The sequence below is a fragment of the Balaenoptera acutorostrata genome, chromosome 10 (genome assembly GCF_949987535.1).
Source record: "Balaenoptera acutorostrata chromosome 10, mBalAcu1.1, whole genome shotgun sequence".
NCBI lineage: Eukaryota > Metazoa > Chordata > Mammalia > Artiodactyla > Balaenopteridae > Balaenoptera > Balaenoptera acutorostrata.
In genome coordinates this window covers 21,089,333-21,101,543 of record NC_080073.1, presented here as the reverse complement: position 1 = coordinate 21,101,543, position 12,211 = coordinate 21,089,333, and the positions used below count along the sequence as shown (strand labels likewise).

The 12,211-nt window shown below is 42.3% G+C and overlaps 1 protein-coding gene across 7 annotated transcripts in view; it reads left to right on the top strand.

The window, feature by feature from the left end:
- The first annotated feature begins 8,676 nt into the window (after positions 1–8,676).
- MITF (melanocyte inducing transcription factor) overlaps positions 8,677–12,211 on the top strand; it is a 226,438-nt gene continuing 222,903 nt past the window's right edge. For 5 of the 7 annotated variants that reach the window (XM_007192439.2, XM_007192438.2, XM_007192437.2 and 2 more), the window contains exon 1: positions 8,677–8,936. In XM_007192439.2, the coding sequence (XP_007192501.1) occupies positions 8,833–8,936 (104 nt within the window). In that variant the 5' untranslated portion in view covers positions 8,677–8,832. The remainder of the gene's footprint in view (positions 8,937–12,211) is intronic. The other 2 variants (XM_057555306.1, XM_057555305.1) reach the window with 1 other exon arrangement.

Below are 12,211 nucleotides of genomic sequence, written 5' to 3'. Positions count from 1 at the left end.
CCTGTAATAGTGAAAAATGGAAAACAATCTAAAGGTCCAGTAATACAGAAATTAGAATAATAAGTTCTAGTATATTTACTGAAATTACCTGTAATAGTGAAAAATGGAAAACAATCTAAAGGTCCAGCAATACAGAAATTAGAAAAATAAGTTCTAGTAAATTTACTGAATGGAAAGTATATTTTAAAAATATTAACATGATGTGATAGACAAGGAAAGCCACTTATAATACTACATGAAAGGGAAAAGTAGTTGATGAAATGGTATATTTAGTATGATCTCCTTCTGAATATTTCTTGAAATTATATATATGATATATATATATATTTATATATAATGATATATATATATATATACCTAGGTACAAATATCTCTGGATAGTGGTATTATGGGTGTTTAAAATTCTTTCCCTTTTACTTATCTGTATTTTCTAATGAAAAAAATTATTACTTTTCTAAAAGAAAAATATGTTTTCAATATTTTACATACAAGCCAGTAACCTCACTTTGGTAGCTGTTTATAGGAATTCAGAGAAGCAGGAATGCCCACTTTGGAGTGTATATCTCCTCTTTCTGCTATATTATCTCATGGAATGTTTGGTGTTCTCCTTCTTACTTCAGTTCCTGTGGCCGAAGATAACTTGGAACAAGAATGAATGCATGACTTTCACTGATAGCTCTGCATTGGGTTTAGAGTCAAAGTCCAGACGAGGGTCAAACCACTCTTCCTCCATTGCCTTGATAACTGTGGGGTGACAGTCACCTGCTGCCACAGCCTGGCTTTGGGCCTCATGAGCTATAAAAGGCACTTCTTTTTAAAAAAAAATTAAAAAATTTTTTTCTAATTTTAAAAATTGAAGTAGAGTTGATTTATACAGTATTAATTTCAAAAGTACAACATAGTGATTCAATTTTTTATAGATTATACTCCATTTAAAGTTGTTACAAAATGTTGGCTGTATTCCCTATAAAAGGCACTTCTTTGCTTTGAATCTCTCCTTGACGAAATTTTAGTCTCCTCTGAATCCTCTTCCCAACTAGGCCTTGACTTTTGGACTTCCACTTGCATTGACCAATTTTAGCAAGAATCTTGTCAAGTCAGTTTAACCAGCACCTCCCACCCTCAATATCTGATCACCTTTTTCATCCCCGCCATCCCCCAGGAAATATCTGATTACCTGAGCCTGCCTTCAGCAAGAATCCTGTTAGGTCAGTTTAAGCCAAGAATTACACTACACTTTTAGTAATCCTCTACCTGCTGACCACCTTCCGCACCCCAATACACATTCTGTTTCTTGGATATAAATCCCCACCTTTCTTTGTTGTATTTGAAGTTGAGCCCAATATCTTTCCTCTACTGCAAAACCCCACCCATTGCAGTAGTTCCTACACCTATGGCGATAGTCCCCCTGAATAAAGTTGGGCTTACTGTTCTTTAATAAGTGTCAGAATGATCTTTTCTTTAACAGTTCTTAACAAGGTAAAACTCTCCCCAGACCCATTGCTCAGCTCTTAACCCTGGTGACTCTTCAATTGCTCCATTGCAATGAGCTCTTCTTGAGACTCATCAGATTTCCCTTCCTAAATTCATTTAAATTACCCTTCATGTCTTAGCCAGCCCTTTCCTAAGCCATTTATGTTGCCATTTATATTCGTATCCAAGCTTCACAAATTTTGCTTTGGATTATTTATTAATCATCCTCTTTGCTTTGCTCAAATCAGAACTCAGATAAAGTCTACAAAATGTATTTAAGTGATATGTCTCTTTTTTTTTCCAGATCATTTTTAAAATCAAGATGTAATTCACATATCTAATATGTCTTTTAAATCTTTAAAAGCCTGTACCAGTTCCTCCTTCCCCTTTATTTCATGCTATTTGTTTTTTGAAGATTTCTCAATGTCTTGTAGAATTTCTCAATATCTGGGTTTGTCTTACTGAATCCTTGTGGTATTATTAACATATTTCTCTCTCATTTTTTTTTTTCCTGTGAATTGGTGATAGTTTTCATATTTTATACCTTAGATTTCTTCTTTCCTTTCTTTCTTTCTTTTTTCTTTTTCTTTTCTCTTTCTCTCTCTTCCTTCCTCCCTCCCTCCCTTCCTACCTCCCTTCCTTCCTTCCACTTTCTTTCTTTCTTCCTTTCTTTTCTCCTCCAAGAACTCATCTCTTTCTTGCCCTCAGTGGTTGCTCCTTTTTCAGACACTTGTAGTATTTACCTGTCTATCACTTTATTTATCCATGAAATCATTTTCATTCCTATTCCTAAAAAGGCAGGGACCATGTCCTGAGTACAGGGAATACAGGTGGCTCATCACTGCTATTTCCCCTATGTCTAGCACATAACGTGGCTGGCACAGAATAGGTGCTCCATAAATAGTTGTTAAGATAAATGAATATAAAAGTATAAATCACACACCAGTTATCACTGCCTAGCATTTGCTACCTTGGGTGTGGTTTCTCATTGTGTTGCAAACCTTGACTCAACTCCTGGACTTTGAGCCTCTTGAGGGCAGGAAGGAAGTCAAACACATTCTTGTAGTCTGGGTACCTAACACAATGCCATGTTCATAACCAGTGCATGTTCAATGCATATTAAAATGGGGACCCTTGCCTATCTATCCTTGCTGGATTTTTAAAAAAATTTAATTTAATTAATTAATTTATTATACAGCAGGTTTTTAATAGTTATCTATTTTATACATATTAGTGTATATATGTCAATCCCAATCTCCCAATTCACACCACCACCACCATCCCCCCTGCCACTTTCCCCCCTTGGTGTCCATATGTTTGTTCTCTACATCTGTGTCTCTATTTGTGCCTTGCAAACCGGTTCATCTGTACCATTTTTCTAGATTCCACATCTATGCATTAATATATGATATTTGTTTTTCTCTTTCTGACTTACTTCACTCTGTATGACAGTCTCTAGATCCATCCACATCTCTAAAAATGACCCAGTTTCGTTCCTTTTCATGGCTGAGTAATATTCCATTGTATATATGTACCACATCTTCTTTATCCATTTGTCTATTGATGGGAATTTAGGTTGCTTCCATGACCTGGCTATTGTAAATAGTGCTGCAGTGAACATTGGGGTGCATGTGTCTTTTTGAATTATGGTTTTCTCCGGGTATATGCCCAGTAGTGGGATTGCTGGGTCATATGGTAATTCTATTTTTAGTTTATTAAGGAACTTCCATACTGTCCTCCATAGTGGCTGTATCAATTTACATTCCCACCAACAGTGCAAGAGGGTTCCCTTTTCTCCACACCCTCTCCAGCATTTATTGTTTGTAGACTTTTTGATGATGGCCATTCAACCTGGTGTGAGGTGATACCTCATTGTAGTTTTGATTTGCATTTCTCTAATAATTAGTGATATTAAGCAGCTTTTCACGTGCTTCTCGGCCATCTGTATGTCTTCTTTGGAGAAATGTCTATTTAGGTCTTCTGCCCATTTTTGGATTGGGTTGTTTGTTTTTTTTAATATTGAGCTGCATGATCTGTTTATATATTTTGGAGATTAATCCTTTGTCCGTTGATTCATTTGCAAATATTTTCTCCCACTCTGAGGGCTGTCTTTTCATCTTGTTTGTATTTTCCTTTGGTGTGCAAAAGATTTTAAGTTTCATTAGGTCCCATTTGTTTATTTTTGTTTTTATTTCCATTACTCTAGGAGGTGGATCAAAAAAGATCTTGCTGTGATTTTTGTCAAAGAGTGTTCTTCCTATGTTTTCCCCTAAGAGTTTTATAGTGTCCTGTCTTACATTTAGATCTTTAATCCATTTTGAGTTTATTTTTGTGTATGGTGTTAGGGAGTGTTCTAATTTCATTCTTTTACATGTAACTGTCCAGTTTTCCCAGCACCACTTATTGAAGAGACTGTCTTTTCTCCATTGTATATCCTTGCTTCCTTTGTCATAGATTACTTGACCATAGGTGTGAGGGTTTATCTCTGGGCTTTCTATCCTGTTCCATTGATCTATATTTCTGTTTTTGTGCCAGTACCATATTGTCTTGATTACTGTAGCTTTGTAGTATAGTCTGAAGTCTGGGAGTCTGATTCCTCCAGCTCCATTTTTTTCCCTCAAGAATGCTTTGGCTATTCAGGGTCTTTTGTGTCTCCATACAGATTTTAAGATTTTTTTTGTTCTAGTTCTGTAAAAATGCTACTGGTAATTTGATAGGGATTACATTGAATCTGTAGATTGCTTTGGGTAGTATAGTCATTTTCACAATATTGATTCTGTCAGTCCAAGAACATGGTATATTTGTCCATCTGTTTGTGTCATCTTTGATTTCTTTCATCAGTGTCTTATAGTTTTCTGAGTACAGGTCTTTTACCTCCCTAGGTAGGTTTATTCCTAGGTATTTTATTCTTTTTGTTGCAATGGTGAATGGGATTGTTTCCTTAATTTCTCTTTCTGATCTTTCATTGTTAGTGTATAGGAATGCAAGAGATTTCTATGCATTAATTTTGTATCCTGCAACTTTACCAAATTCATTGATTAGCTCTAGTAGTTTTCTGGTGGCATCTTTAGGATTCTCTATGTATAGTATCATGTCATCTGCAAACAGTGATAGTTTTACTTCTTCTTTTCCAATTTGTGTTCTGTTTATTTCTTTTTCTTCTCTGATTGCTGTGGCTAGGACTTCCAAAACTATGTTGAATAATAGTGGCAAGAGTGGACATCCTTGTCTTGTTCCTGATCTTAGAGGAAATGCTTTCAGTTTTTCACCATTGAGAATGATGTTTGCTGTGGGTTTGTTGTATATGGTCTTTATTATGTTGAGGTAGATTCCTTCTATGCCCACTTTCTGGAGAGCTTTTATCAGAAATGGGTGTTGAATTGTGTCAAAAGTTTTTCTGCATCTATTGAGATGATCATATGGTTTTTATTCTTCAGTTTGTTAATATGGTGTATCACATTGATTGATTTGCATATATTGAAGAATCCTTGCACACCTGGGATAAATCCCACTTGATCATGGTATCCTTTTAATGTGTTTTTCGATTCTGTTTGCTAGTATTTTGTTGAGGATTTTTGCATCTATATTCATCAGTGATATTGGTCTGTAATTTTCTTTTTTTGTAGTATCTTTGTCTGGTTTTGGTAGTAGGGTGATTGTGGCCTTGTAGAATGAGTTTGGGAGTGTTCCTTCCTCTGAAATTTTTTGGAAGAGTTCAGGAAGGATGGGTGTTAGTTCTTCTCTGAATGTTTGATGGAATTCACCTCTGAAGCCATCTGGTCCTGGACTTTTGTTTGTTGGAAGATTTTTAATCACAGTTTAATCACAGTTTCAATTTCAGTGTTTGTGATTGGTCTTTTCATATTTTCTATTTCTTCCTGGATCAGTCTTGGAAGGTTATACCTTTCTAAGAATTTGTCCATTTCTTCCAGGTTGTGCATTTTATTGGCATAGAGTTGCTTGTAGTAGTCTCTTATGATGCTTTGTATTTCTGCAGTGTCCATTGTAACTTCTCCTTTTTCATTTCTAATTTTGATTTGAGTCCTGTCAAATCAAATAATTGATTTGAGTCCTCTCCCTCTTTTTCTTGATGAGTCTGGCTAAAGGTTTATCAACTTTGTTTATCTTCTCAAAGAACCAGCTTTTAGTTGTATTGATCTTTGCTATAGTTTTCTTTGTTTCTATTTCATTTATTTCTGCTCTGATCTTTATGATTTCTTTCTCCTTGCTGGATTTTTAAGTGCTCCAATAAGAGGTACATGTGACAAATGTGTAAAAAAAGTAAAGTATTACATAAATATAGGTCATATTATTAATGACAATAATTATAATCTCTAGCCATTGCCTTGGTGCTTTTAACAGGCATGGTCCTTGGTTGAAATGTATGGAGCTATTGATCTTTATCACCTTTTTAAAAGAAGAGGCATCTACTCCTAGGGTTTAATTCACTAATGAAGAGGGATTACAGGGGTCATCTGCCAGGAGCCATCCCCAACTTTTTGTTACATGAATTAATGGTATGGAAGTCCACAGAAAACTGTCCATTAAATGGAGTAAAAGGTTTTTAAGGTAATTACTCAAAGCTCTTTTGGTTGCAAGTGACAGAAGCGTAAACCAAAACAGTTCCACCAAAAAGAAAAAAAAATTTTGGTTCATATATCTGAAAAGTCCAAGGATATCTGGCTTCAGGTATGGTTGGAACAGGGAGCTGAAACAGTGTTATTGTTGTTTTCTATTTCTCAGTTTTGCTTGTTTCCGCTTCTCTTTGATTGTTGATCGTGTCTCATTCTCTCTCATTTTTGATCAGCTTCCCTTTGGGGCCATAAGTAATAAGCTCTAGCTTTCCTTCCATCCACCACTGTGCTTCCAAGAATCAGACAGTCTTCTCCAGTTGCCCCAGAAGAAAAGTCCCAAGGAGGACTTCTAGTCATGTTAGGGTACTGTGTCCATCCCTAAAGGAATCACCATGGCTAGGAAAATGGACCCATTGATGGGTCAGGACTAGTCACATATCCACTCCCACTGGGTAGTGATGGCACTGTCATGAATAACCCTACTATAGGTAATGGAAGAGTAGGACGAACCAAGAGTAGGATGAGATCAGAAGAAAAGGTGTTTGGGAAAAAATAACAGCTATCTCTGTGTACCTCCAGGCAAGCTTACTTAGTTGGAGCTAAGTTCAGGTGTGTTAGCTTTTCTGACAGTTTTTTCTCCTTTGGGTTTGGTCCCTTAGGTCTAGCAGGTCACTACTGGATATAATGACAAAATGGACTGTTTCATTATAGTTCTAAAGAGCTTATAAACTACAGTTCTAACTGAAGTCCTTGATAGCCTTTAAAGGTCAACAGACCAAAATTATGCACAAGAATCTTGTTTTCATCTACATTTTCTGGGGAGAGGGTCCATAGCTTTCCTCACATTAAAAGACTTATGGTGAACCAAAAGAGTAAGAAGACTCCAGTGTTTCTCAACGCGGGTACCAATGATATTTGGACAAGACAGTTTGTCATTGTGCAAGATGTATAGCATCTCTGGCCCATACCCCTTAAATGCCTGTAATACCCCAAAGTTATTATGATAATCAACCCCTTCTACCACATTCCAACCACCTACAGTTGAGAAACAAGATGAGACTAGGAGTCTAGACTCAATGTTTCCTGCATGTTTTACATTTCCTCTCCCTTCTGGCAGAGAATAACACTTTTTTTTTTTTTAACTTTTAACATCTAATTTCTAGCAGTTTCTATCATGGAATCTGGGATCCCATATTCATGAGCACAAAAAGCCTATTTTTCTTAGGAAGGTTCAGGTTCTGTCATATTTTAATGGTATGGACCTAATGTGAACTTAAAAATGCCTCATGTGAGGCAAACTAGCAAACAGCCAACTCCTGGGAGGTGCCCGTCATAAGTCTAGCCTCCGTAGAGTTTTCTCACAGGGTGATCATTTAATTTATTACTTTTGAAAGGACAAATTCACAGATGAAGTGTTAGTCTGAAAGGAATATCTTCAAGATCTAATAAATAAAACAATGACCATTGAGCAGCATTTTTATAGATTACAAATCACTCTCTTGCATTTGACCTTGCAACAGCTTCAAAAAACAAGTTTGCCAATCTCCTCCTTTACAGATGAAGAAATTGAGGCTTCTAGGAATCAAGTGACAAGCTGACGATTACACAGCAGTTTAGAGAAGCACTCGGGATTTCAACTGTGGGTCTTAGAACTTTAAAAGCCACCCTCTAACTCTCTACTTCCTCCCTGATGCCTCAAAACACTTTTAAAAGGAGGAAAACACCCTACTGGAACTAATCAGAGGGAAAGACTGGAAGTTCAAACGAGCCATAACAGAGCCTGTTAATCTGTTACCTAAATGAGTGCCGGGAAGGTGGGGTGGGGGTGGGGGGTTGACGCTTGTACATTTCATGCGCCCCACAACTGCACTTCTGAAATGTCAGGACAATCTCATTTGAACTCCCAGTCAACTGAGAAATTAAAAGCAGTCAGTGACGACGCTGTTTTGTAACTTCGTGCGTTTTAAAATTAACCACACCTTTCAAGTACCGCTTTAGATTAGAAGTGGCTAATTGGATAAAGGGGAGAGGCATCCAGATGGATGAACAGTATTGTAAAAGCCCAGATTGAGTTAGTTACGGAAAAGGAACGCGCAAGAACACTTTCTACAGTTCTGTTTTACTTACAAAGTGAAGGAAAGTTCCTCCACTCAGTTCCAAACCGAGGACAAGTTGATTTGTCGCAGCAGCGCTGGGAAGCATGTAGCCTGATATAAAGTCTGGTTATTTTAAGGGAGGCTTGAAGGCTGAAACTTTTCAGTGTCAAAACCCTTTTTTTAAAAAAATAAGGACTTGGCGTGCCCTCGCGAATGTGTGAGCTGGGAGGAGGAGTGATGGTAGGAGAGCAGGGCTGAGTCTGTTCTTATTAATATTAAATAGCCACGTCTGTACCCTTGAAGCAAGTAGCGAGAGAGGAGGGACAGGAGCTGCTGACATTGACAATGAATCCAAACAGGAGTTGCACTAGCGGTGTCTACCACGTTGCCTCTGCCCTCGCTTGGCCTTCTGGGAATTGTAGTTTTCGGGGCAGCGGCTTTCCTGGCAAGCCGGGAGTGCCCCGCCCGGCCGGGACTACAGATCCCAGGCGGCGCCGGGCAGCCGCCCCTCCCGCCCGGGTGGGAGTGTAAACTCCGGGCGCCTGGGCTGGCGGCCGCGCGCGGGCCAGCGGGCTGAGCTCTGCACTGCGCGGGGGCGCACCGCTCGGCGACCCAGGCCCCGCCACCTCCCCTCCGCCCCCAGGCTCGGTTCTCACTTTGGAGCAGTGGGAGGACGGGAAGCGGGAGCCATGCAGTCGGAATCGGGGATCGTGCCGGATTTCGAAGTCGGGGAGGAGTTTCACGAAGAGCCCAAAACCTATTACGAACTCAAGAGTCAACCCCTGAAGAGCAGGTGAGTGGTGACAGCTGGAGGGAGGCGCGGCCGGCGGCTAGGGAACCCCGCGCCTCCCACCCTGGGGCGAGGAAAGCCCCTCGCCGGGGCTCTGGGACAAGGACCCCGTGCCCTTGCCCCGGGGCAGAGGGCGAACTGATCCCCGCAGTTGGGGGCCGTGACCGCTGGGCCGGTGCGCCAACGGGGTTCTCCGCCCAGGCGCACTTTGGGGGTGCGGCGGGCAGCCCGGGACGGGCCGCGCGGACGAGGGGACCCTCGGTTGGGGATACCAGCTGCTGAGAGCTGTTGGGGGCTGGGGAGTGCCGCGGCGCGGAGGTGGGGGAGGAGGAGCGCCGGGCCCGGACGCTGTCCGAGTGGGAAGGAGGAAAGAGTTTCGAGTGAACCCTTTTCCTGAAGATCCCAGCGGGCTGAGCACTTGGAGGGGGAGAGCTTGGGGTGGATCGAGCGGGATGTTAGAGGGAAGCAATTAGCTCCTGTGTCGTTGCCTCTTAGGAGTCCGAGCCCTCTGGGAAAACCCGCCCCAGGCGGCCTCCAGGTGAGGTTTCCCAAGGCCCGCCCCTCACCTTCCCGGCCGCTGCACCCCAGCGCGGGAGGGGCGGGGGATGGCGAGCAGCGGTGGGGGGGGGGGGGGGCGGGGGCTGGGGGGGGGCGGGGGGCGTGTCTCCTCGTCCAGCTTGAACTCCCCGGGCTATAGGGTCCCGTTCAAATGCAGGCCTTCCCTGGAGGGGAAGAAGCTTTCAGATGGAGGGTTTGGGGAGTGTCCCCTGTTGGGCAGCGACAAGTGTTTAATTCTCTGGGGATTTCAAAAACTTTTTGGGAGAGGAATGAAGACACCTGCTGCTCTGGCGCCCCACCACCCCTAGTGCCCACTTCCTATGCTGCCTGCATTTCCACTCGTCCGTCGGAACGGGTTGGGTGTCTTCCTTTCTCTCTGCCCTGTGGCTACTCAGGACATTTCCAATGTTTATTAAGAGGGAGATGGTCATTTGAGGCCGTGAGTAGAGAGGGTTTAGTTCCACCTCTCTCAGTTGTGAGGTAAGATGAGGCTGTAACTGGAAGGTTCTGCAGTGCTTCTGCACCCTTCTCAGACCTCCCTTCCCGCCCCTCTCGGTGGGTAGGGCCTGGGTGAAGGGGCCTGGCTGGCAGAGGGGAGGAGGGCCCAGAAATCAGGGTGAATGAAGAGAAACAGCTGAATCAGGAGTGAGGTGGTGTGATCTTAGCTGCTGGGGCATATGGGTCTGGTACTTGATCCAGTGTAAAGTGTAGCCAGGTTTGCTTCTTTCAGGGCTGTGTGAGACTCTGAATCCACTTCGGGGAAGAAAATGTGGGAACAGCGCACCCACTGGGTGGCTGAAGCAGCCTCTTGGCAGACGCTTAACAGAGATTGGAAGGAAACCTCCTATGCAGTTAGTTGCCTAAAACCAGCCTTTAGTTGATGGTTTCTCTTCATAATGGCTGTTTTGTGTGTGAGCCTAGATTGTGTGCATTGGGGGTTGGGGGTGTGGAGTAATAGTGTGTAAAGGGTATTGTTGGTTATGCTCATTGGGGCTTTATCTGCATTCGGCTGAAGGGACCAGTGTTTTACCGAGCAGTCTCTGCTTTTGCTTCTATAAGCAAATGCTTACATGGCCAGAATGAGTGTGTGTGTGTGTGTGTGTGTGTGTGTGTGTGTGTGTGTGTGTAGTCCTGAAAGAAATGAATTAACCGGACTGTTTGGAACGTTTTTGATGGTAGCTGATAAATAATATAAATGAGTTTCAGAGAGTGAGGAAAATACCATCTGGAAAAACCCAAATGAATGTCATGAAACTCACGTTGGAGGATTTGGGGCCTGTTCTTTTTCAGAGTCGGCAAAAAAAAAAAAAAAAAAAAAAAAAGACTTGCAAGGGTTGAACGTCCTCAGGAGCTAGCTTGCATGTGTAAGGAAGAATTCGGGGATGTGGGAAGCTCTGGCTTCACACGTTGAAGCTGGAAACAGGTGCGGGACAGAACTGGTGTGCAGAGGAAGGCTAAATTAAAAACGCTGTAAAACTTGTCTGTGGAGCAGACACATGCTCTTTGCAATAAACCAGTGAAATAAAATCTGTGAATAAATATATGGGGTTGGCAAAATTTCCGTATAGTACTGTTTTCCACAGTTGTCTAATGCACTGTCATCAACATCTGTTGTATGACTTTACAAGGGCTGCACGTTCAGGGCCTCCTCGTGGCTTTTTGTCCTTAAGTCTTTGCCGAGGCATCTCCCTTCTTTGAATTTTGCTTGGAAAAAGTTGAAATTGGAAGGTGAAGACTGCTGCAACTATTTTGTCTCTCAGTTTCATTTTCTGGATTGTCTCTTGGAGTTGAAAATATGTCTAGAATCTGCCCACTTGTCACCAACTCCTCTGTCTCCACTTTGGTTCAAACTGCCGCCCACCCTCACCTGGGTGACTGTCTCTTACCTGGTCTCCTGCCTTCATCCTTACCGGCTTTCAGTGGTTTTTTCACACAGGAGCCAAAATGTTCCTGTTAAAACTGGTGTTCAACCTAGGGGTGATTTGCCCCCCAGGGGTCATTTGGCAATGTCTGGAGACATTTTTGGTTGCCACAATGGATGGGGGTTGCTACTGGCCTCTAGTAAGTAGAGGCCAGAGATGCTGCTAAACATTCTCCAGTACTCAGGACAGCCCCACAATGAAGAATTATCTGACCCCAAATTGTCACTGCTGAGGTTGAGAAACCCCCTGTTAAAATGTGTTACGTCACGTCATTCTCTCCTCAGAACCCTCAAAACACTCCAGTAGCTCCTAATATCAGTAAAACTCGAGACCCTTAAAATGGTACCAGGCAGATTGTATGGGAAAGCTTCCTGTGTGCTCTCATTGTATCTCTTGCTGCCACTCTCCTGGCTTCCTCTGCTCCAGCAGTCTCCTCACCGTTCCCGGAATACTCCACACCCTTCCACCTCTGGGCCTCTGTATGTTGCACTTGCTGACCCCTCTTTCTCTCTTTGTCCAGAGAGCAATAGCATTCGTTCCTTCCCCAGCCAACTTCACATCTTCCTTTAAATGTCATTCCCACCAAGCCTACTTGACCACGCTGTACGCAGTGGCTCTCCCTCCAAACTCGCAGTCTTCCTTGGCCTGCTCTGTTTTTTTCCATAGTACTTACATTATAACCTAGTCTATACTTTTCTGATGTGTTACATTTATGATATGTTTCTCCACACTAGACTGCAGGGCCCAAGGGGGCAGGGATTTCTGTCTCTTCCTTGTTTACTGTGGTGTCCCCAGAGC